This window comes from Calonectris borealis, chromosome 10 (assembly GCF_964195595.1).
Source record: "Calonectris borealis chromosome 10, bCalBor7.hap1.2, whole genome shotgun sequence".
Lineage (NCBI taxonomy): Eukaryota > Metazoa > Chordata > Aves > Procellariiformes > Procellariidae > Calonectris > Calonectris borealis.
Genome location: NC_134321.1, coordinates 17194420 through 17220084, shown reverse-complemented (window position 1 = coordinate 17220084; position 25665 = coordinate 17194420). Strand labels below are relative to the sequence as shown.

General features: G+C 44.8%; 1 protein-coding gene across 1 annotated transcript in view; it reads left to right on the top strand.

Moving 5' to 3' along the window:
• DNAH1 (dynein axonemal heavy chain 1) overlaps positions 1 to 25665 on the top strand; it is a 71368-nt gene that overhangs the window by 7329 nt on the left and 38374 nt on the right. The window contains exons 8-29 of the mRNA XM_075159116.1: positions 993 to 1150; positions 1988 to 2199; positions 3403 to 3701; positions 4715 to 4865; positions 5450 to 5643; positions 6979 to 7204; positions 7846 to 7965; positions 8754 to 8836; positions 10270 to 10411; positions 11517 to 11672; positions 12650 to 12848; positions 14705 to 14958; positions 15859 to 16071; positions 17825 to 17989; positions 18702 to 18823; positions 19393 to 19498; positions 20605 to 20784; positions 21470 to 21610; positions 22263 to 22426; positions 22899 to 23012; positions 23623 to 23811; positions 24854 to 24959. Of these exons, the coding sequence (XP_075015217.1) occupies positions 993 to 1150; positions 1988 to 2199; positions 3403 to 3701; positions 4715 to 4865; positions 5450 to 5643; positions 6979 to 7204; positions 7846 to 7965; positions 8754 to 8836; positions 10270 to 10411; positions 11517 to 11672; positions 12650 to 12848; positions 14705 to 14958; positions 15859 to 16071; positions 17825 to 17989; positions 18702 to 18823; positions 19393 to 19498; positions 20605 to 20784; positions 21470 to 21610; positions 22263 to 22426; positions 22899 to 23012; positions 23623 to 23811; positions 24854 to 24959 (3694 nt within the window). The remainder of the gene's footprint in view (positions 1 to 992; positions 1151 to 1987; positions 2200 to 3402; positions 3702 to 4714; positions 4866 to 5449; positions 5644 to 6978; positions 7205 to 7845; positions 7966 to 8753; positions 8837 to 10269; positions 10412 to 11516; positions 11673 to 12649; positions 12849 to 14704; positions 14959 to 15858; positions 16072 to 17824; positions 17990 to 18701; positions 18824 to 19392; positions 19499 to 20604; positions 20785 to 21469; positions 21611 to 22262; positions 22427 to 22898; positions 23013 to 23622; positions 23812 to 24853; positions 24960 to 25665) is intronic.

The window sequence follows — 25665 nt, the reverse complement described above, 5'->3', positions numbered from 1 at the left end:
CAAGATGAAGTAGATGTATACTTCATATGCAGATCCACTGAGCCATGCTTACACCTGCAGTTAAGTGGCCCTCAACAGCAGGAAGGTTGGACAGAAATGGCATGGTTGACCTTGCTGTCTCCCTGTGCTTTCAGGGAACAGATCAGTCATTGCTGAATTGATCTGCAGACCACCAGCTGTCTCCAGATAGTTGGCTGTTGTCTGCTGGTGACTCTTCTGCTTATTAACAGCTGCTAAAATCAAAAGAAGATCTGCACAGCGTGAAGCAAACAGAACAGGAGATCTCCACCTGGGTATAAGCAAGTGTCTCTTTGAGATGCAGTTCATATCACAAGTCCCTGGGCTGATGAATCATGAGCGGTGTCGCTGGGAATCAGCCATGACTGATTGCCCAGCTCAGAGACAGGAAGGTGTGAAGGGCTGCATGGTCTGCCAGCCTAAACTAGAGAGTAGGAGAGCAATTAGTCTCTGTGAGCAGAAATATAGGTATAAAGAAAAGTACTGTGCCTGCTTGAGGTGAAAGATGATGGTTTCCTAGAGCAGGGTTTCAGCACTTATACACATGTTTTGGCTGAGGAGACTGATTTCAAGAGGTGTTCAGCAGGAGGCGGTTGGGAGGACAGCTCGGACAGCCCAACTTTTCCAGTACTGCCAGCTAGCTTCCTCAGTTCTTGTTTTTTTCCCCTCCCCTCTGTAATGTTTCTTCCCCTGCACACCCCCAGTGGAGATTTTGCTTTGATCTGAAAAGACACTTGAGAAGGCTGCAGTCCTAGACCCAGGTCCCCACTTGCCTCTGTCATTAAATATCCAGTTGATAGCTTTGCTGGCTGCTTCATTGTCTGCACAGCTCTCCTATTGCGTTCAGCAGTAGCTGAGCTTCTGCGTTAGCAAATCCAGGAGGAAGGGAGCGAAGGGTGGGTTTTGCAGTAAAGCTACAGAAATACTTCTGCTCAAACACCATGGCTTATCATTGTTTCCATGACTTGTAACAGGGTGTTAGACCATATGTGCTGCCTGGAGAAAGAAGTGAGATTAGACTATGAACGCACTATGAACAGGATCAGCTTTGACAGAGTCGTCACTTCCAAACCTCAGACATTTTATTATGTTACCCTGCCAGACAAAGAGGAGAAGAAAGTACCGGAGAAAGGTACGGAACAGTGAAGTAGTTTGAACGTGACATGGTTATAAGACCTCTTGTCTTTGATAGGATTCATGCTTTGTTGTAGAAACTCTCGGGTTCTTGTTAATGATTAAGGCTCCTAAGGGGCAGCAGCAGGAGATTATGAGACTTTTGAGTATGTCTGCTCTTTTTTAGGGTATATTTGCATGTTCATGTTACCTCAGTATAACACATTACCATCCATCAGCTAAGCTGCAGTAACTCTGCAAGTGTACCCTTAATGGCACCAAATGCAAGGCAGTGTAATTAGCTTAACTGCCTTCCGCTCTGCACTGTGCTGGGGCTGGCCGCCTTCCCTTTGCTGTGCTCAGTTGTGGCATACGTCAGGTGTGAAAGAGGCCTCAGGCTGTTTTAGAGTCCCAAACTGGAGAAAAATGACCACAGTAAAAGATCGGGGGGCATATTTTGTGCACTTCAATCTTCCAAAGATTGGAACGCCTTGAAGTGGTTCACAAGTGGCCTCTCACAGATGAGAGGACTCGGTCATGCCTTGAAGCCTCAGTGAGAAGATTCTTCAAGTCCAATCTTCTTTCTCATGGAAACTTCATGAGCCAAAGCCTCAGGAAGGTCAGGCACCAAGGCAGTCCCTCAACCCCTAGTAGGAGGCTGCAGAAAGTCTCTGCTGCAGAGCAGAGACTCTCTTTTCATCCAGCCGTCTGCTGAAACTGCTACATGGTAAGGCCTGTGCATCAGAGGGGAGTCCTTTTCACAAGCGCTGTCCCAGAGGGAGCTGTACTCTTCCTCTAAAACAGAAGCTGGGATGGCTGTTGCAAGCAATAACATGTTCTTTTTTTTCGGTGCCAGGGCTCATCTGGATCCCAGACTATCCTTTTGATGAACAACGAGCAGATTTCAACTTTGTCTCACTCCTGACCAGGCCAGAAGTCATCCTTCTCCTTACACAGGTGCAAGATGAGTGCAACAAGGCAGCCACCATGTCTCTGTTTAACTCAACCTTAGCCAAGCATGTCTGCTTGGAGGAGTTTGAACAGATCCAGACCCAGACCTTCACTCAGGTGAGCGGAGGAAGCGTGGGGGGTGAACACATGGAGCAGCCAGCAGGGCTGTCAGCGAGTATTAGACAGATGCAGCAGCTGCAGATCGATTCCCTGGAAACAGATGAGCTTTCAAAGGAGACATTGTGGGTGGGGCAGTGGGGAATTTGCATGTGCATGTCAAATTTATTGGGATGTGGGGAGAATGAACTGAAAGAGCCATAGCCCCCTAGTTAGCATCAGCCAATGCTAACCGTGCTCTTAGGCACGTGTTGAACAAGTGGCCACATAGGGCTACAGCCCCTCTTTCCTCCTCCTGGTCTCCATGCAGATAACAGTCCTGGTTTGCACTCAAAAGTTTCCAGATTTTTTTTATTTCTCCATCCCTCCAGTTGCAAGGCACAAGAGCTTTGATTCCTCCTGAAGCACTCATGGGGGTAATGCTTTTCTACACTCTGTTCTTTGTGTACTTAATTAGATTACTCTGCTTGCAATGCCAGTAGACAGACTAGGACAAAAATTTGCAACTCTGGTAACTCTCGCCAGAAGATCTTCATGCCCTCTAAATGAGGGTGGTACATTGCATGCTGGATGTGGCCACACGGAGTAGCTTGCACAGGGTTACACAGTAAATCAGTGGCAGAGGGCATGTGCTGGTCCTTCCCAGTCCCATGCTGTTTCAGCTAGGTAGTGCTGTCATCCACTCAGTGACTGAGGTTGTTTTATTACACACAAACAGCAGCTGCCTGTGGAGCAAAAGTGACACTTGGTGGTATTTTAATAAATTAAAACACTGCAGACTGCTGCTGCCCTTGGCTTCTTCCCCTCTTTCTCCTCGCTTGCCAAGAGAAGACAACATTCTGTCCTTTACTTGCTCATCATACTATCTACACAACTTTTTGTGAGGGACCCTGACACAGGCAGCTCCAGGGATACTGCTCTATGGAAAAGAAAACAAAAAGGAAACACTGTGTATAAAAAGAAAGAACATCAGGCTTTCTTTTTGTAGGTCTTTTGTCCGTGAAGGAGATGTATGGCCAGGTTCAGATGCCACGTGTGTGTGCATGAATTTAGAGCTACGGTTTAGCTGCCACAGCTCTGAGAAAAAATTACCTTTCACAGCAGAGGAAGGTCCAGCAGTCCCAGCTGGCAGCTAACCTCACTCTCCTGCTTTCCCATCAGCCCTTGGAGGATTACACAGCTTGCTTTGTTTCTTTGCCCTAGGTTCAGGTGTATCTCAAGGATACTTGGATCAGTACTCTAAAGACTGCAGTAAAGAGCAACCTGAGAGATGCAGGCAAAGACTGGTACAACCTGGAACAGAGCCACTGGGATGTCTACCAGATGTCCAAACTGTGTAAGCTGATGAAGCGCATCAAATTCATCCTTCAGGACTCTCTGCGCTATCTGGTCCAGAACTCACTGATCAGCTTCACCCAGCTTCTGCTGGATGCTTGCTGTGGTATCCTGAATTGCTCAGAGGACATGGAATGGGGAGATGACCTCATCAATAGTCCCTACAGGTAAGGAAGAGAGAGGAAAAAAGGGTGGAAAGAGCAGAAAAGCGCAGTGCCATTGTCTTTCTAACTACTGTTTTTGCAAGCAAGCTTTGCACTGTATGGGAGCTTTAGGCTGGGCTGTTCCCCCCAGTCCTCCACCTGACACGTTTGCTTGAGTCTGGAAGAATGATACAGAGCTGGCTGCTCTGTTAGTACAGATTTCAAGTTGCTGTTAGTGATAGGAGGCAGCCCATCATAACCAAGGTCTGCTACTTTGACATACTGTTCTAAAGATTAGCCACTCCCAGCATTGTCGGGGGAACAAATAATTACTAGTAGCTTTTTTCTGGAGGCCAGGAAGAATACCAGGAGGCATGGCTGTTTAATTCCATTCTTGGATTAAACCTCAGGAGCAGGATCTGGCCTGGGATCTCTAAAGAATACCAAATTCAGGTTGTCACAGTGCCTAGAATTTTCTTCCGCTGGGTATTGATTTAAGGATTTCTGTCCTTCATGGTATTAAAAAAGGAAGGTTTAGAAATTGAAAACAGGAAGAAAAGAAAAAAAACCTGCCACTCACATGTGGCCTGTTACCTTGAAATCAGTGGAAGTCTTGACACTGACTTCAGCTGATCATGAGCCATGCTGGTAACATACAAGATTGGAAGATACTGATTATAACTTCCAGAAGGTACATTTTAAGAGTATATTGGAGATGCTGAATGTCTGGTTTGAACAGCATCTGCAATTTTTCAGTAAAGCAGCTCCAATTCTCAACATAATGTTATGACTTTTGGGGATCCTGGTATGTCATGATTGTCACTTCCTTCGTCTTTGATAGACAAGAGTTCTCAATGTCTTTACTGGTAAATTCAGAATGCAGTGTTTCATTACCTTCATCTGCATGGGACAGTCCTCCTCTCCTCTGCTTTCCCTTCCTGTCCAGTAGGCGTTTTAGTATCAGCACCAGAGCAATATAGTTGTGTGCCATTGTCTCAAAAAGCATCTTTGTTCTTCCTTATCTCTTCCCACTGCAGACCTCAAAGGAATCCACTCTTTGTAACAGACCTTGTGCTAGACAGCAGTGGTGCTCACTTCAGCCCCCCTGTGGAGAGCTTTGAGAAGTCCCTCATTTCTCTGTTTGACAAGGGAATCCTGGTGACTCACACTGTCCCGCAGCTGGAGAAGGTGAACTCTTCTGCATCAACAGTGATATAGCTGTGCAAGTCTTGTCAGTGCGTTGCAGCTTAGCATAGATACCCCTGAGCTGGTACCGAGGGAGAGAGTTGCAGGAGTAGGTAGTTGGGAATCCGGTTTAATTAATTTGAGCACAGCGCTGTGCTAATGCAGTTCTATTCTGACAGGATTTCTTCAAGGTCCCCAAACCTGTAGCTATTTTATGTGGTTGCTATCTCTGCTTTGGTGTGGCAGGTTCTGTGGAGACATGTCCTAAGTAGCCTGGTTGCCCTAGCTGCATGGCAGCTGGTAAAAGCAGACTCATAAAGCAAATAGCACCTTTTCCAGTGCTGTCAGTCTGGTGCAGATCTCTTCTGCATATGCATCCTTCTGCCTGTTACTGTGCAAGACCTATCTCCCTAGATCCTCCTTCTTTGGGGAGGCAATGTAAAACTGATAAAACAATTCCTGACACAATGTAGAAGGATGGACTGCATGACTTCCCAAAAATGCCACTGGTGATTGTCTTACCACTCTCCTGAGGAGGCATGGTTAGCTCTGCTAGTCCTGAAAGACCTCTCTCCTTCCTCTTCCAGTATGTGTTGGAGAACATGCTTATCACAGGCACGCCCTTGCTGGACTCAGTGGGCTTGCACGAACCAGAAGTGGAAGAACTACGTGAGGCTATGCGGTCTGCCATTCAAAAGGCACTGATCCCTCTCCAAGCCTATGCCAAGAGATATGAGAAGTTCTTAGAGCTAAATAACAATGACATCCAGTACTTCCTAAGGTAAGTGGCTTCTGACAGAGGCACCTCTAACCCAAAACGCAAGCCTTTTCAGAAGCTGTTGTGTGGATGTGCCTGAGAATACGGGACCTGCTCTGAGACCACGAATGTGCGTGACGTGCCTCAGATGTGAGATCAGGCATCCATCATTCAGCCATGGGCAATGGTCCATGCTTTTAGAGGACATTGGTGGTGGCACTGAGAATTTCTTCCTGCCTCTGACAGCAGTCACATTCCTGTCATGTTTGTAAGTGTAATTGGAGATATTAATGGCCCTAAAAATGACTCATCCTGTTTGAAAATCCAGTTAGCATACTTGACTCTGACCTCCTTCAAATAGCATCTGTTCAGACCGATAACATTCTGTAGCAAGTAATGTTTTCTTTTGTTTCAGCCTCATTGTTTTCACTGCCAAAACTCTTTGCACCTATGCTGTCCTTTAGCCTCTGTTACTTTAATGGTCTTCTTTTTAGGCCTCATGTTTTCTCCAAACAGTGGGAATGAAACCCTTTTTCTCTTTTGCTATTCCAGCTTAATCAATTTACAAATCCCATCTGACAAGCTCCCATCTCTTCCCAGAACACTGAAGTGCCTGCCCTCCCCCAAGGTGCCTCCTGACCTTGCCCTTTTTACACCAGTACTTTCATTTTGTCTCTCCCTCTCCTCTTGCCTTATTACCTCTTTCATCTCTTTCTTCCACTCCTTTTCTGCAGCTAAAATATTTTGTGCTTTTATTCCACTCCACACCTATTGTGCTCTGAAACCTCTTGTAGATTTGAGTGGTTCCTTCCCTTGCTCCCCAGTAATGTTCCTCAGCTACGTACCAGTTCCATGTCTTCTCATATACACATCTTCTGAAACTGGGGACCTGGCTACACTGCTACGTGGGTGTAGCTGCAGTGCAGGTAGGCATAGGCAGCCTACCAACACCTTCCTCTGCTTGGTGTTGGTAACTGTAGCAGTGAAGTAGAGCCTTCAGTGCAGGCTGGTCACCCAAACAGACGGAATTTACATGGGATGTCTTTGCTATTATAGCTTCCCATGCTCGTTAAAGCTAGCACTCATGTACTTGACTGTGATACAAACTCCTCGCTTCCTGTGTAGTCATATCTTTGGTTGTAAGGTCTAGAAGCCATTGGTACCCTCTCAATCTGTGCTTGCAGAAAGTTGTACACATTCGAATAGATGCATGTTTTAATAACAGTAAACATACTCATAATAATTTAATGTCTTGATCCTTTTGGGCAGACATGTCTGGATATCCTATGAACAGCCTGGATGCTCAAATAATCTTAAGGTCTACGTTGCCTTTTTTTTTGGTGGTGTTTTTGTTTACAGAGACTACGAAGAGCAATGTCCATCTGCCCAGGAGGTGATGAGTATAGTAAACATGCACTTGGCTGAAAAGGAGAACCTGGACAACACTCTACCTAGTTCTATTGTCATTGGTCCCTTCCATGTCAGCATAGAAGGTGTTAAGCAAAATCTCTCCGAAAAATACAAAGCACTTGCCACTTCCACGTTGGACATGCTGGCTAAAAACCTCCATTTGCAGGTGGAGAATGTAAGTTACCTGGTTCAATACATTATCTGTCAGTGTCTTGTCTTGTCCTTTTGCTTTTGAAGTCGCTGTGTTTGTGAAATGGCCAAAAGACAGCAACTGAGGCCACATTAATGACAACATTTTAAAGATTGCATTGGAGTGATTATTTAAAGAAGGACTAGAGGGGAGATCTGCAGACTCAACCAAATCAAGTATTAAACATACTTAATAAATTATGTGCCTGAAAGCTGCATCTCTTGAGATTAAATTCTTCAAGACCCTGCCATCTTGTAAAAATGTGTTGGTGGATTGAAAAGATCTGCCTAGTAGACAACTGGAAGGTCCTTCTGCTTGCTCTAAGGATAACTGGAATATAGACAGTTGCATCTGCCAGAGGGTTGTCTAAATCTATTATTGTCATCATTTCAACCACATACTTGCCGGTTCCTCTTCCTCTTTTTTTGGCCGTTTCATTCCATTTGAGTTCAAATGAGATGGATGGAGAAAGACTGTGGAAAGAAAAAGACAGAACAGGACTGTGTACTCATCACTTTAGACCACCTTCAGAATGGGAAGTGGATGGATCATGGCAGGTTTTCCAGTTTGCCCATTAGCAATTGATGACTTTTTGGTGGTCTTTTCTCTGCTGTGTCCTCCTGCAGATCTGTGATGCATATAAAGCCGCCAGCTGCAAAATTCATGAGGAACCAAACAGCATCGAGGAACTGGCTGAGCTGCGGGAGTGGATGAAGGGAGTCCCCGAGCAGCTGGCTGTGCAGGAGGTAGGGCATGCCCTCCTTATGGACAGGGGACACCAAGGGAAGGGAGGAGGAAATTTGTCAATGCAATGTGTGGTGTCTCAGAAGCAGAACTCCAGTTTTTTTGCTTGCATGTCTTTGCATGCAATGCCATAAGATTCCTGGCTTTGTATTTTTATAATTCTAAGATTTGTGTTTTTAAATACACATATCATGAATTTAAATATTTATGCAAAACAAAATACAAGTTAAAAGTCTTGCCTAAAAGACTTATGTATGCTTTTTCTACCTTCATGATCCATTTGTGTACTGAATAGCTGTCTTCTAAAAATGAATGTTGTTTTCAAGAAAACATTTCTGCTACCAAATGCTCATATTGCTGTTAACATATTTCTTCTAATAGGACATTCTAGTGCTGAGTTATTTCAAAGTTATTTGAACTGTAGGTCTTCTCCCAGCTGAACAAATGGGGAACAAAGGCATCAAGCTGTAAGCTGACTTGTCCATGCCAAGGAAGGAACCTGGAGGATAACCCGAAACACTCAATTTCTGTCCAGCACTTTATCCATTAGGCCACACTTCTTTTCATTCATACAGAACAGAGGGCGACGATGGCGTGATCATTCGCAGAACAAGGGGTTGTAAATCCATTCCCACTGTTCGCACAGCAGAGAAGCAGCCTACATCACATTAAGCTTGTGTGACTAACGCCCTTCAAAGGCACCTCATGAAAATGAGGTATACACCAGAGAGTTGGAATCAGTATGGTCTAAAGGTGTCTATTTTTTGCCTCTTTCTCTCACCCTGTGCAGGAACTGATTCGTGAAGTCATGGAAGATTACAAGGTCATGGAGGAATTCCTTTACAATCTTACCGAAGAAGATTTCAATGACAAGTGAGCACAAGGCATTTCTCCCACTGTCAAAGTGGGACACTTTGCAGCAATTACCATTCTCAGTGCTTCAGGGGCTATGTGTCGATCAAGGGCTCCAGCAGAACTTTTAAGTGCCTCTCAGGCTATATGAGCACTGAATTCTTGAAATGAAGTTTATAGAGAAGCAGCGTGGGTTCAAGCAGCTGCCTTCTGGCCTGGGGCAAGGCAAACTGGTAGCTATTAACCTGTTTAACGTATTAAAGCTCTTTTCTCTTGTTTTTTTGGAGACATTTGCAAGGTCTCAAAGCGCACAGTTTAGTCTGTGTCTGAAACTGAATGAACACTTCCAAGGTAGGAACACTCCCAGGGTTTTCTTAGGACTAGGAAGGAACATGAACCTTGTATTATTACTGCATTTCTTTTCCATGCAGTTTCCTCTTAGTTTTATCCTTGGCTATGTTATTCACATTGGGTCTTGACTGTGCCCCAGTAGCAGAGTCAACTCACAAACACAGCTACACAGCTTCTAAAGCCAGCTCAGCTCTGGAAGCACCCTCTCATATGACATGGACTTGGTCCAGTGTGTCTGCAACCTGAGTGACTGTCTGCAGAGCGCTCCTGAAACTAGAAACATGGGATGCACAGTGCAAAAACCCCACAGAAGCTGCAGGAAAGCAGCTCAGCTCTAGGACAGCTTAGCACAGATGTAGCTGTATGCCCACTGACCAGGCCTGGCACATGCAGAACTAGTAGGAGATCGCTGCATCCCCAGGCGCTAGGAGGGGTGTGACCTCGAGCGTAATGCTGCAAAGCTTGCATCTGGCATTGTACACGGGCTAACAAGTCCAAATGGAGTAACGGGTGGCCTATGGCTGAGCAAGAACCAAGAAACCTGCCTTGGCATGAGCAGCCACTTTGTGCAGCCTTTCCTGTACCTGCACTGCACTCCCCCGGGCACTCTGCGGAAGCCTTGCTATCCAGGGCTTCACTGCGTCTGGGCTGCCCTGGCCCCTCACTGCCCTGCTTTACAGGAGACTGGCTTTTTCAGTAGCCCTGAAAAGCCACAAGCCAAGGCTCTGATCCCGTTTTTTTTCAGTTCCTTGTGAATACATTCAAAGACAGACATTCCCTCTGGATGCCAACTGTTACTTTGCTGTCTCCTAGCTTTTCAGCAACATACTGGATTTGTTCCTTTTAAAAAGGCCCTCCACTTCTCCCCAGCCCTCTCCAATTGAATAGCCTAGTCACAAGGACTGCATATCAACAAGACAAGCTGGAAAAAAATGTTTTGTTGAAACCACATGTGTTTCTGTTGTTGTAAAGCTTCCTTGTTTGGTGGGAGTTGGCTTTCTCATTCTGTTATTTTCAGCATTTCAAACATATGCTCAAAAAGCTTCTCTCTCTCTCTCCCCGCCCTTTTTTTTTTTTTTTTTTGTTATATCATGTGAGTGCAGGTGGGCTGCAAGTTACTGGCCGTTGAAAATAACTATGCAAGCTGAGTCCGTTCGCCTCCAGCACCTGGAGGATGAAGACAAATTTCGCAAAATCCTGGTCATAGATCAGAACAGTTTTCAAGAAAAACTGGAAGAGATGCAGGTATTAAGCCCCTGACAATAAACTGTCCAGAGAAGGGGACCTTGAAGCTCTTGTGGTCAGCCAGATGGGAAACTTTCAGATGAGATTTTAGTCAGATGAGTTTTTAGGTCAATGTATTGTTGGACCAAAAATTATCAACACACACACCCCGCCCCGGTTTTTTACTGGAAGTTGGGCTTTTGATTAAGAGTTTCATTTTTGTGGGAAAGACAATACTCCTTGCAGAAATACTGATTTTTCACGGGAAAGGTGTTCATCGAAATACAATATTCCGATTCTTGGTACTCAGGCAATACATGCACCTCCTTTTTCTTTCAGGTATACTCAGTTCCCTGCAGAGCATCTTGCATGATGCGCTGCCGTCAAGGGGAAAAAAATACATCATTTAGTCATGGAATTCATCTTGTGTGAAAGACCCTGAAACAATAGCAGAGTTTTGGGGCTGAGATACCTCTAGTTTCTGCTGAAACACTTTGAATTTTATTTTTCACCAGAAATTCTTAAATACAGAAAAAAAGAAGCGCCATATTGGAAAGGCTGTAATCAGTGACCTAGATTGCCTTAGAAATAGCCTCCCAAAATGATAATACCCCAACACTGTTTTTTTAAAAACAAACAAACAAAAACCCACCACAAACCAAAACAAACAAACAAACAAAACCAAACCACCAAAACAAAATAGAAAAGTTATTAGAGAAGCTCTGGAGATGTGTTGTTAAACAATTCTTGGAAACAACCTGAATGACCTGGTAGAGCTATCATTTTCACTTCACTGATTCCATAACTAATAACAGTATAAAATCAGTAGCAAGAAATTTGGGCACAGACTCATTGCTCCTACTCCTCAGGGATTAACAATTGTCACAAAGATGAAAAGCAGCTGGTCATCACATTTGCACTTTCAACCACCTGACCAGTGGTTATTGCTTCTCCTCACCACTTTCATTGTGGTCTAAACAGAAGTGGAATTGGATTAGGGGAGGTGAAATTGTGAGCATAAAAATCTTGTCTTTGAATGTAACAAAGAGCACACCAGGAAGCTGAGGTCTCCAGAGGCAGCACTCAGCTTCAGAGCCACACCTCATGCCTGCCTTTTCTCTTCCAGCTGACTGTAGGAGGATTTTCCATCCAGGTAGACGTTAACCAAGCTCATGAGTTGGTTAACAAAGCAAGGGAGGTCAGGAAGCAGCTGAAGGAGCTTCAGAATTTGGCAATCCTCTACAACAACAGGGAAAGAATCTTTGGGATAAAAGTTACTGATGTAAGTGTCAGGTCCTGTACCTACAGGACCTTAATCTTTGTTGCGCCTTCTAGATGGTAGGTAGAGCAAATAATGAGACACAGTTCCTCAGGAAGGAATCCTTCATGCTCTTTCGGTTTATCTGATTAACTGCTCCACGGTCCTGTAGGGTGACCACACTGCTCCGTCACTCCACTGTGCTGCAGAAGAGCTGATCCCAGGCGAATGTAGAAGGCTTTTCATGGGCCTGATATTGCCACTTCTATGAGAAACTTTGGGTGCCCGCACTCACATCTGAGTGATGTTAATGAGGAGGAATTGGGTGGGAAAGGTCTTGAAGCAGCAGTTAAGATGCATCAATTTCTGTAAGGCTGTTTCTGTAGTTACACAGACGTGAATTGAGAGGTTGCATAGCGGTGTGCAGGCAGCTGGGCTCGGAGCGTAGCATGTTCTCCTAAGGCAACAATTTATGTAGTTGCAAACACTCAGTTTGCCTGTAACTGTTCAGCTGCCAATGAATCGTTGTCATCCACGTCCAGCCTAGTCTGGCTGCAGAGTAGAAGTGTAGTTCACGTGATCCTTTCCTACCTCTCAGTCTATGGTTACATCTCCTTCACTGTAAGGAGCCAAGTTTCATTATGATGTGCAGTGTGTGCTTTCACTGGTTGTGTGTGGACTGCCCTCATTCTGCAGCCAAGCATTTGTAGAGGCAAGTGGAGAGTGCTTTCCACGCCAGACACATGGTGCAGGCACAGCTCCACTGGCTGCATTTTAGCCTGAATGTGTAAAGCCCAGCTCTGCTAGTTGCTCTCCCTTGGAATCTATATCGTGGTCCCAGGAGAAGGTAGTCTCATACATCCTCTTGAAGTACACATTTTCTCATTGCTTGCTTGAGATTCCAAAAAGAATTGTGCCTTTTTTGGCCTTTTGACATGCAAGCTGTCATCCAGAGGAGAATACACTTGTTGCTTATGCTTGCTTTTTCTCTCTTTCCAAAGTACAGTAAGCTATCCAGGATGGTTAAGAACTTCCAGCCATACTATGATCTCTGGACTACAGTGTCAGACTGGATGCAGTGGTATGAGAGCTGGATGAATGATCCTCTCGTGGAAATTGAGGCTGAGCAGCTAGAAAAGAATGTCAGTGACTCTTTTAAGACAATGCAGAGATGCGTGAAGCAGTTCAAGGATTCACCAGGTAGATAAGCAGTCTGGGGAAAGGATGTTGGTGCATATCAGCATTTTGATGTGAGGAATGTCACAGAGTGCTCTGAACAGGGATTGTCAAGATGTCACGTGGATGTGTTGTGTATATTAGAGCCAGCTGAGAAAATGCTAGCAAAGTTATTTTCCACTTTTTTTCTGGAACTATGATGATTCACATCTAGATGCTAGTTTGCTGCTTGAAGTACCAGTTTGGCATGGAAACAACCAGGCTGCAAATCCCTTTTATACCTAATTCCCAAGACAGTACTGAAATAAAAGCCACCCTCTTATCTTGCAGTTAGTATTTACTCATTTATATAAAGTAAAATAATCCAGATTAGTCATAGAGAATTGCTATATAGCCCAGTGGCTAGACATGTGGGTTTAAGCCCTTATGCAAGTCAGGCAGCAAAGGAACTTGAATCTGGGTCTCCCAGGTGCTGTTTTCTTGGCCAATCTTTTCTCTATTGGCCAATGAATTTAATGGAAAGCCAGAAGAGATCTTGATTTTGTTATGAATAAAATGAAATTGCAAAATCTGGAAATGATCTGTGGAATGTAATAACTGTTTTCCTTGAATGTATATGAAGTTTAGATGATCACATCCAGCCCTTGCAATTCACATGAAGGTCTTTTAATCGTGGCTCCTAGTAAAGCTGAAATTGAGACTTCAGTTGTAGCTTAACTTCCCATTCCATGATTCTCAGAGATGCGTTGGTCATTCTTTAGAGCTAATTCTAAAATCTCCTGCCAGATGGCTTAGATTGAAATATATTTTGCAGTGGGAGATTTTTGATTCATCCTTTTTAACTTGAACTTGCTTTTAAACAATGCCATGAATCAGCCCCAATGGAGGAGGTGATGAGTGGATGCGTGAGTAACTATGAATCATTATGGTAAACAGAAATACTAAGAATACCTGCTCATATTCATTGCAATATTCCCTGGCACCTGGTAAAATATATGCTTCGTCCTTGAGTCTGCCTTGTCTTTGCATACCACCCAGCAGGGAGTGTGAGGTGGTCACATCCTTGCTGTGAGTGTGCAGTGCAACCACGCAGGGTGCAACAAAAGGAGACACATGCTGTAGCCAGATTTTGGAAAGGAAGCAAGTCCCATGTTCTTTGCCTGTCCATTGCTTTACTCACAATAGCACAAGCTGAAAAAGGGCAGGATGTGAACAGTGCGGAGACGTGGGTTTCCAGGATGCCTCCAGAGAGCAAAGCCCTTTCCTTGACTTTGTCCTTCCTATGAGGCAGAAGTACCTTTGGCTCTAGTGTGGCCATAGGCTGGCAGGGCCTCTCCTGCATGCTTTCCATTTCCATATCTGGCTGTTGTCCTAGCCTACTTCTAGCTCCTATGTATAGTGTCCATCTTCTATTTAGGACGGCCTGAGCTGGGGTGTGAGATAACTCGTGACCCAATCTTGTTAAGGAAGTGAAGATCTTGGAACGATGACCGGAGCTTCTAAAATATCTATTGGCAGAGGGGCTTCATCATGCTTGGGCCCATATTAAGGAATTAAATTTGTTTGCGTCTCATCTTCCGGTGAGCTCTAGGCTAAGGTACACTTTTGCTTAGCATGGACTTGCCTATAACAGACTTTTGGCTAATAGGCAGGTCTGCTTCTGGGAGTGGGCTTGAATCCTTGCTTAGTAGCCATGTAAAGAGCACCTTTGTGTCCTCCTTACTTCGACCTGCATTTTCCAGTGCCCTCTCCTGCTGCTTACCTACCCCGCCCATGTGTCTACAAGCACATCAGGCTTTAGACAATTTCTAGGAAGTTTCTTAAGGCAACTTCCTCACACACTGTTGTTGCTGACGTTCTTCTGTTTTTCTCCCTGAAAGCCTGCCAGGGTGTGGCAATGGAGTTTCGAGACAAGATTGAAGAATTCAGACTATACGTCCCCTTAATTCAAGGGCTGCGCAATCCTGGTATGAGAAACCGGCACTGGGAGATGCTGTCGGAAGATATGAACATGGATATCAAGCTAGAACCCAATCTGACAGTTGGTCGCTGCTTGGACATGAACCTGCTGGACCATATCGAGAGCATTACCAAAGTAGCCGAGATAGCTGGCAAGGAATACGCCATTGAGAATGTGAGGAGAGAGGGGCTTGCTGTGTCTTTGGTTGCTTCTCAAATACATTTCTGTTGAGTAGGTAGTCATTGCCTTGGGTGATGTTCCTGTTGTCCCAGAGCATTAGACACATTCTGCAGCACAGGTGAAACGGCTGCTGCCCTTAGAGAGGAGAGCAATGGCCACACAACTGAGTTCACATACTAGAAGAAGTCATTTCGCCTTGCATAGAATTTCAGTTGTAGCATAACTGCGCTGCCTGATGGTTATGCTGATCCACTGGTTGGGTCTCACACCTCACTGTGGGATTAGTGACTGTTTAAGTTAAAATGAATTGATTGTCTTCATTCTGCCGTTCAAATGTATGTCAGGGAGATTAGCTGTGACTGAAAATGGAGGTGGCAAATCCTTTAACACAGTAAAATTGCGGGGAAGACTTGCTGGCTCTGGAGATTCATAGGTTAGATAGTCTTTCAGCTTCAGTTCACCAGTTCGGATGTGACCTAAGATGGTCTTGATTTAAAGTCATTACCTTCTGGCAGCTTTCGTTCTCTGAAATCTCAGGCAAGTTCCCAATGGATAGCTACCCCTTTCACAAAGCCATCAACCGTAATCATTAATAGGGTGGCAGTCTCTGTGCATCTACTAGCATAAATGGGCCTTGAGATGAAATGGCCCTTTTTTCCCCTCAAGATGTTCCTTTCAGAACAGCATTGAAGTGTTGAGTCCATGGGCAGTGCAGAGGAAACGTGCTGTTGCTGAGTGTGTCATGCATTAAATACACAGCTGCAGTTTCCAGTAGAATCCCGAGAGCAAAAATCTGTCACTTGCTAGAGAGGGGTGTTAAGAGAGTTGTGGAAGCTGGGATAACCATTGCACAGGTTGTATCTGAAAATTAAATTGCTTGTCCCTTTGTTCCAGGCACTCAACAAGATGGAGAGTGAATGGAACTCCGTTTTATTTACTGTGATGCTTTACAAAGACACAGATACCTTTATTCTGAAAAACACCGATGAAGCTTCTCAGCTCCTAGATGATCACATTGTCATGATTCAGAGTATGTCCTTCTCACCATTCAAGAAACCTTTTGAGGAAAGGATGAACACATGGGAAAATAAGCTGAAGATGACACAGGTATTGGTTTCTTACCCACACACATGTGGTGAAGGCAGGCAGCTGGGCTGTGCTGCTGTGCTTGAACATGGACACTGTGCAGTTGTGCTAGGGAACTGGGAGGACAACTATCAAGAGAATATCAGTCTTTAGGGAGGAAGAGGGCCTGTCAAAGCCCTCTGACTCTAGCAAAAGAGGGGATAAACTCAAAGCCTTATTCTGCAAACAGCAGTGATGAAATTCCAGCTCTTTTGCTGCCTATTGCACCACTTTTTGGTGGGGCTGGGACTCTCCCATTGCTGTGAATAGTCCTACTGGCATCTCTAATCATATTATACTAAGTGGACCTTACAGATCCTTACAGGCCCTGTGAAATCCATGCTAATCATTCACATCTCAGTGTAGGAAAGCACGTGGAAGACTGCTGTTTAGAGCAGGCTCTGGCAGACTGTGCCAACACTTCTTCATCAGACCAGAGCCTGAATGCTCAGCACCCAGCAGGACTCAGCCAGCAGAACAGCATTTTGCTGCGGGAGAAAAATTCCAACACAAGTATCTGGCTGGAGAACTCCGTGTAAATGCTACTGTTTGATGCACGGCAGCATTGTTATCTGTTATTCATAACTACCTTATTCTGTTTGTTGGTGCTTACCATCTGGGTGTGCTTGGCCCATGGGCTGCCAGAGTGCTAGCCTTGTCTCATGAGGGTACAGAAATGCTACTCTAAGCCCTAAGGCAGTAGGTGACATGGGGAAATTCAGTTATTTACTGTGTGGTTTTGGCTGTGATATTGTCCATGTTTTCACCCTGCCTTCCCTACCCCTTCTTTTGATTGCATTCATTCCTGTCACTAAAGGCCCATGAATCCGCTTCTGGGAAGTGGCTTACAGGGCTAGCTGACAGAGTATGGCAAACACCGTTGCCTGTATTACTGGAAAACCCCACCTCTTGCTAGGTCAAGTGGCTGTCTGTGCTGAGGGAATGGTAGATAGCACCGTGTGACTAAGGCAGTCTGAAAGGGAGCCAAACACTTGAGCTGCTTTGCAATGTTGGGCAGGTTCCCCATACCTTCCAATCTCCCATGCCTGAAAATGGAGGAGGAGGATGTTCTTCCAACTGAATTCTCTTGCTCCTTTGAATGCCTGACAAACAGGGTTTCCTGTCTGATGTCTAACATAAACGTTCAGCTTTTCATTCGTTCTCTTAATTCAGAGTGTTGTTCAAAAATCTTTTCATGGATTATTCTGTAGGCAAGGCTGCGACTGAGGTACATCAGGCAGGAGAGAGGATGTGACAGAATTGCAGAGTCTGGCATATTTTATTTGTCATTCTTCTTCCCCAAAAAAGCTCTTTTCACAAAATAAAATCCCCGTCTTACTGTGTGCTCACATTGTGCTATCTTCTGTAAAATACAGAAACACTAGCCACAGAAATTTGATCTAGCACCACGAAGTCCCTTTGTGCTTTAGTATTGGCTCACACATATTTCTAAACTACCCCCATTAAACTAGTGGGTGTTGATTCTGATGTCTGCTGACAACAGTTAGCAAAGGGGATTGCTAGGAAATTGTTAATTATTTGGGAAGGAAATTCCAGCTCCTGATGCTGCAGGTAGATTTTAGAATTGTGGAAGGTCTAAGTGCAGCATCACCTCTTTTTTCCTTTTTTTTCTTTTTCTTTTTCTTTTAAACCCATTCTGGTGCACAGTTAGAATGGTTTTGTTGAACAGGTTCATAGCATGGTGTCCTGATATCCTCTTCTTGCTTCCCACTAGGATGTCCTAGAGGAATGGCTGAACTGCCAGCGCTCTTGGCTCTACTTGGAGCCTATCTTTAGGTCAGAGGACATCAAAAGACAGCTCCCATTGGAAAGCCAGCGCTACCAGGCTATGGATAGGGACTGGAGGAACATCATGAAGAATGCTAACGAAAAGCCTGAGGTGTGTGCCTTGATAAAAGCCAGAGCAGGTATCCCAAACTCCTTGGAGCTGTGCTCGCACAAGGACTGCCTTTGAGTCATTGTTTTTGTAATGGTGTGGGCATGAGCAGCGCTGTATAAACCATGCAGTCTTGCCCAGGGTGGTGTGCTAGGTTTCTTCTCTTGGAACTTGGCCTTTCGTTCTGGTGTCCAAATGGACAGAGTCATTCCCTGTGATGCCTTGCACCAAGCTGTCCAGCCCACCAGATACCTTCTCCTCAGCACACAGACTCCCTACCTCCTGTGACTCTTGTAACCAGCCCTGCTTATAATCCTAATCCATAAGATAACTCCTTCGATTCCTCCTCAAGACTGACTCCTTAAATTGTTTAGAGCCATTGTTTTCACCTGTTTCTGTGTCCTGGTAGCAGTGCTCTGCGCTCTTTTGTTCTCCAGTCTCCACTTCCCAGGACTCCATCACCACTTGTATTCCATATTACAAATGTTGGTATTTAGGGGAACCCGAACCCAGAAATGTGCTTGTCACATCCGTAAGCGCTGTTTCCCCTCCTTGCCCACAAAGCTCACACCTCTCCAGATCCCTGTGAAAGTACTCCTGTGAATGAGTCATTTAAATCCTATTAGTAACATCACTGGGCAACCCAATTATCTCCACTGCCTTATCTTCACATGTTCAGAATACTGATGCTTCCTCTATTCTCCATTCTGTATAGGTGATTTCTTTGTGCCCTGATCCTGTGCTACTAGAGAACCTGCGAAAATGTAACAAACTACTCGAACTTGTGCAGAAAGGGCTGAGTGAATATCTGGAGACGAAGAGAGGCGCTTTTCCTAGGTAACCCCAAATTTCAGTGGGCTGGAGCACATTCCCTGGTTTAGAAAATATGAAAGGAGAGGCTCACTCCAGTTCACTCTGCCAAGAAAGAGCGAAACAATCCAAGCTTAGGATATTGTTATGAGACTGCAAACATAAGCAAGACTGCGCCTTTCAATGCTGCCATCTGATGGGCAGAAAACAGGCAGACGCAAATGTTGTGAGTTAAGGGCAGTCTGTCAGCATCGTTGCATATCTCTGCCTCATGCTTTCTCTAGAAAGGATGGGGTAAAATGAAAACCTCCATGTTACTCCGTCCCTTATTCCTGAAGGAGTACTTCTGTTCTTTGATACTCATTTAAACCCACTTTGCATGGGAATAACTGACTTCTGCAGATGCAGAAGTCTGTCTCTACAGCAAGGTAGATGGCTGGATCGTGGCTGCTACTCTCCTACACAAATACAAAGAGATCAGTGAGCAGTCAGAAACAGCGTCCCTAGCAATAGGCTTGTTCCTCATCTTGCCAGGACTTAGCCCCTGATGCTACAGTAAAGAGAGCCTCCCCTTATGCCTCGCTCTCTATTTCTAGGTTCTACTTCCTTTCAGACGATGAGCTGCTGGAAATACTGTCTCAGACAAAAGACCCCACTGCTGTACAACCTCACCTCCGCAAATGCTTTGAGAACATTGCACAGGTAGGCAAAGCAAGCACCCTAGTGGCTTGGCCCACCTTTGGGAAGCTGGTGGCATGGGAACTTGGAGGCATTCTGAGATCTGGAGGAGTGTTCACATTCTGCTGCGTGGAAATGTGTCTCCTGGGAACCTCTAACTGTACGTAGGCACTACAAGGTGCTGCCTGCCCTGGAGTGGGATTCAAGCAACCTCACTTTAGACATTTCAAAGCCAGGCATCTGCCTATGAACTGGGCACCCTCAATTGCCTTTTAGACAGTGAGGGGAAAATAGGCACCTGCAAAGGGCAACTTACAGAAATTCACTTAGACACCCATCTTAGCAGGAGAGGACACTCCCTCTGGAGATGTCTGTCCATCCCACTGTGGAGGCCAAGAGAAATAGCTCAGACTTAGCTGGCTACTCACAGGCACCTTGTTAGGATGGAATCCCACTCTTGCTGACAGCCTCAGGAGGGGCAAGGAGTGAACAAGCCTGAATTGAATTAAGTTTCTGCCTTCATCCCTACTTAGGAGCTGGGGTTAACACAGCTATTTTTCCTCTTTATTATTCCTAGTAGGCTTCAGACTCCATGGCTAGTCACAGCTCGCACCACCACAATACTCAGACACTAAAACCAATCTCCTAGTCATTAGCTTGGGAAAATAGAAAGGAAATTGAAATGGAAACCTGGTGCAAAGCCATTGGAATAAATAAGGGTACTTTCAGTGATATGCTGGGGCACTGGAGAAGCTGTTAAAATTTTACTCTTAAAACTGGGCACTGTGACCTCAAGGGAAATCATTTGAATCGACAGAATTGAACAGGAGTCAAGGGTTTGAATCCTAGACAGGCAATGAGAAATGTTCATCCTACCTATAACTTGATTTGCTTCACTCAAGTTAAACCAGCGATGTGAATCTCTTGTTTTCATACAATCATCCTCCATTTTTTGGAGAAGTCATTTTGCACACCTGTTGCACACTTTATTATCGCTATTGACAACCAGGTTTGGCACCAGATTTATAATGAGCATACACCACTACAGCCTGGCTGTCCCCCAGTGGCAGGAAGGCAGGGATAGAAAGGAAATCCTCCATTCACATCTCCTGTTGCACTTCTTCCATTAGCTACTGTTCCAGGAGGACCTGCAGATCACACACATGTACTCTGCTGAAGGAGAAGAGGTGAAGCTGTTTTTTCCCATCTATCCCACTGACAATGTGGAGGACTGGCTGCTGGAAGTTGAGAAATCCATGAAGGCCAGTGTACGGGACAACATAGAAAGATCAATTGGTGTTTATCCAGAGGTAAGCGTTTTATCACAGACTGGCAGGTCTCTGATGCCTTGGTTCCAGGCTTGCCATAGAGGTCACCAGTGATGGGACTGATAAATTTGTGATATTCTACTAGTTTTAAAATACAGTCTTTTATCCAACTGTGTGTGGGTCAAGTGCAGAATGCACAGTTGAGCAAGCAGCTAATGGTCCAGAAGAATGCAAACCCTGCACTCTCACTTAACAGCCACAGAGCACTTCCCAATATCATAGAACAACCCTGTCTGAATCTATTCCTATCCCTCTCTCCAGGCAACTTCCTCTTTATAAGGATCTACCCTTTTTTGTCTTCTTCAGCTCTCATGTCTCACAGTATGCTAGGGGCTGGTAAAGGCAACCCAGGCACTGTGAACTATTGGTTTCAGTCAATGCATCAGGGGATGCATCTTGGCTCTGGTTTCTGTATAAAAGCTATGCTGGTAGAAAATCTAAATTTTGATTTTTTGGGGTCTAGGGAGGGAGAAAGGCTGAAAAAAGAATAGGACTCAGATATTTCTGTTTTCTACTCAGTCTGAAAATTTGAAACTAGGGAAGTTAGAACAGGCTAGAGGAGGGAAAACATTCTTTTGGGTCTCACAGATTCATCTCGGAGCAGGGAGATGTAGAAATAAAAAAAAAAATTGTCTTACCACCTTTTTCTTTTTTTTTCTTTTTGAAGACTCCACGTACTACATGGGTCTTGCAATGGCCTGGACAAGTGGTTATTGCTGGCTGCCAGATTTTCTGGACAAAGGAAGTGTCTGAAGCTCTGGAAGCTGGAGATTTGTCCAGCAGGCTTTTCCCACAGCTGAGTACTCAGGTACGAAAATGAATGTAAGGGTGAGATTTTGCCAGATGGAGACTTTTCAATCATCAAACCTTAGATAACTTATAAATACAGCCAAGACAATACTGTAGGAGAAACAGAGACAGGTAAAAAAACAGGTTCTTGCCGTCTCAGTCATTAGGATGAGATGATTTGTCATCATAAGCCTCAAATAATGTACAGGACTGATAATATGATCATTCTTTCTGTCTTTTCTGAAGACAGAAAGAAGGTGAAAGATAACTTCTCCAGGGTGACCCAAGAAGTCAAAGGTGGGGGAGAACTGAAGTGATGGACAGTAGAAATCAAAGTGAAACTGCATCCTTCATATCTGTTCCATGCATCTAATCACACCTAATACCTGGGAGATATGGTGTCCTCAGCTCTGGGCCTCATGGTGGCTCTAACTCTTTCTTTTCACCTGAACATGGTAATGGTGTAGGCAAAAGTCAGCTCTGAGCCAGCCCCAAGCAGTATTTGCTTTCTGAGCCATCATTTGTGTCTCTGACAAGAGAAGAGGCAGAAGCTGCCTGGACACAGCCTATGATCTGGACTTAGCATGCTATAAGTTTGATCGCATTGTGTTAGTACAGCCTGGGTCTTTGGGATATGGATTGCTTCAGAGTACTTTCTTTTCCTTACCCAGCTGGGCAATTTGGTTGCCCTGGTCCGTGGAAAATTGTCTAAGATGCAGCGAGCAGTGTTGTCCGCTCTTATTGTGATTGAGGTCCACACCAAGGATGTTGCAGCAAAGCTGATCGAGGAAAATGTGACAAGCATGAATGATTTCGAGTGGATCTCCCAGCTCAGGTAGAGACCACAGCTGTTGAACCTCACCTGGCCTCCTGGCCAGTCTTCATTCTCCTTACCCATCAGCCGTGTCCATGACAAATGGAAACAAGAGTTGCATAGTCTGTAAGCAGTCCTGAGTCGCCTCTAACTCTATGAGGAGTAGGATTGAAGTCTGCTAAGGATGCCAGTTCTAAGGCATCTGAGACAGACCTAGTTTTGATGGCATCCTCTTTGGCAATACAGACTAAGCCATACCATGGCGTTTCACAGCCTCGCTGTGAAAGGGCATCTCTCCTGCCCAAGAAGGAGTGCGATGCTTGATAAAACACCTAATTTCAGGTCCTGTGAGAACTCCTGTCCACCTTGTTGTGTTACCTTATCCTTTCTTCTCTCGAAAGAGAAATACCATGACATGCAGGTCTCCAAACCTGCAGGCTGTAGTCTTATGAGCTGTGTTTATCTTTCTGATGTCATGTTCACTCATCATTAGATACTACTGGACGAGAGAGGACCTGTACATCAGAGCTGTCAATGCTGAATTTATCTATGGCTATGAATATTTGGGGAACAGTGGCCGTCTGGTTATCACGCCCCTCACTGACAGGTAAGGAGATTCTTTTCTGGGTAATAAGTGTATTTTTTAACATTTTTTTCTGGATGAACAAGCCTCATTGGGGATTAAATCAAGGATCTGACCACGCTGGTCTTACTGCTTAATGTATGTAAATAGAAACCATTTGTACAGTAAAGGACTACCTGAGTCGAGGGCATAGGAACACTCTGGCATTGGTTCTACTGTATTCCTAGTGATCAGTGCTCAGACTGCTTTCACTCTCCTGATTCTTAATGTAGTGCTCTGGCTCATATAAAATGCCCACCTGATAGCTAAGGAGCTCTTCTACAAACCAGCAGATAAGGGCATCTAATACTGTAGAATATGCAGCAGCTATAATAGTTATACCCTTTTGTAACTGTCCTTTTTCTAGAGGGTGAATTTGTAGCCAGTGGCAGAAGGATTTATCCATGCAGGCCCCCATGAATACTAATCAAGGCCACATAGCTAATTCCTTTGCAGAGTGCTGCATATCTAAGCAGTTCCACAGAATAATAAAGGATGGATTCCTACTTGTCTCCAGCTGGATGGATCATATGTGTCCCTTACTGAAATCAGTAGTAGAAGTGCTTTTCATCATGTGGTCTCTTCTTTGTTGTAGGTGTTATCTGACGCTTACAGGAGCTCTGCACCTGAAATTTGGAGGAGCACCTGCAGGACCAGCAGGAACAGGCAAAACAGAAACAACAAAAGACCTGGGGAAAGCACTAGCAATCCAAACTGTAGTGTTCAACTGCTCTGACCAGCTTGACTTTATGGCAATGGGAAAGTTTTTCAAGGGACTAGCCAGGTACAATGAAATGCTGTGTGTATATATAAAGGAGTGGGTAGAATACAGGGGTGCTGGCCGCTGGGAATTGGTCGTATTTTTCATAGCAGCCCAGAAGAACAAGCAAAGCCCTAGTAAGGGGGTTACTGTGTTCCAGAATGAGCAAAGTTACAAAATTCCTGCCAGAAAGGAGGGACAGTTGAGCCAATTAAAAAAAAATGGATAAAAAGAGATCCTGTTCATTTAAGGCAAAATTAAAATGCTTTGCACCAACTCACTATTAGAAACTCGGGCCTTTGTTTTAATATCATACATGTTGGACTGAGATTCAGCCCACAAGCTGCTTAATCTTAAGAAGTAGAGAATCTGCTGAGTGTATTCAAAATTGAGCAGCCAAGAGAGACTGCTCTAAGCCCTGAGGAATCCTCTCAGAGAAGCTTCTCTCTTCTCTACATTTCAAACAGAGCTGGTCCAATTAGTCTGTTGCACGCTGGTGAATCTGAATTAGTTACTCCAACAAAAGCTGATACTCTTTTCTCAGATGTTTTCTTTGTAAGTAATTTCACTTCTTTCTTAAACCATGCCTTGTGGGAAGATCACCTTCCTCATATACATGCTTCCAGCTTTATACAGTCTTCCAAGCTCTGAAAAATTGACTTAAGAGATGTTTAAATTGTATCTGCTACACTTATAGCTCAGGTAAAAAATGGGAATTCAACGTGACACCTCTTTCAAACCCAAATCTGTAACATGCAGAATTTGTCCCAGGCTGTAGGGTCAGACATTGCCACGGTCTTGCGGGGACCATGCACCTTCTCACTCATCCCATGGCCTGGGATGCATAGTCAGGGTGAGGGGCTACAGCCCCTTCCACTGTACCGGTACACTGTGGCTGTGTTACTACCTGCTGTGGGATGTTAAGGACCTTTTAGGTTCACTTCTTGTCTCTGTGCTGCCTCCCCAGTATTTGGATTTGTAATTTCTAGATCTAGCTGAACTTGTGACTGCAAGTTTGCTCCTGTGTGATGTTCCTGACTCTCCTCATTTTTCCTTCCTTGCCCAGCTCTGGCGCATGGGCTTGCTTTGATGAGTTCAACCGCATTGACATCGAGGTGCTGTCTGTGGTGGCCCAGCAGATCACAACCATTCAGAAAGCACAGCAGCAGAGGGTACGTAACACACATGTGGATGCAAAAGCAGACAAAAAAATCTCCACTTGAGCTAGTCTAGGCAAGTCCTTGTCTTTGCATGCATCTTCATGGAGGACCAGCTTCACTGCTCAGGGGCAACTCAGACAGATATACGTGAGTAATGAGTAATACCCTAGCTGTGGCGCATCATATCAGGCCATGACATAGTCAGCATCCAGGGTGGGTTTTGCAACTTCACCCTAGTCTGTGCTGCTACAATTGCCCACGCTCTCACAGGCTGAAGTCTTTCTCAGCTTGAGCTGCAGTGCCAGCAGACTTTGGTGAGAGAGACACTCTGATACAGATCCACTGAGCTGATACAAATTGGAGCTGTGATAAAGGCAGCCAGTGTTCTGCCATGATTTGCTCAGCACCATGTTTGTCTAAATGTGTTATCCAAGCTTTAGTGGATTCACAAAACCCAACATGTGCAGAAAAATGCATACTCATGCACACACAGAGTTGCAACGTAAAGTGAATTGTTGGCTTTACATGGAAACTCAGCTGTCAGCCAGTCTAGCAGCCAGCCTCTGCTTTGTTCTCTGGAGACTCAGAGGGGTTAAGACCTGAATCTCCTTGACTTTGGCTTGGAATTAGAAACTTGCTCTCCGTGAATTCTTCTGCGTTACTTTATCCCCCATCTGAAATTACTACCTACACAGCTTTAAAAAGGATTTAGGTTTCT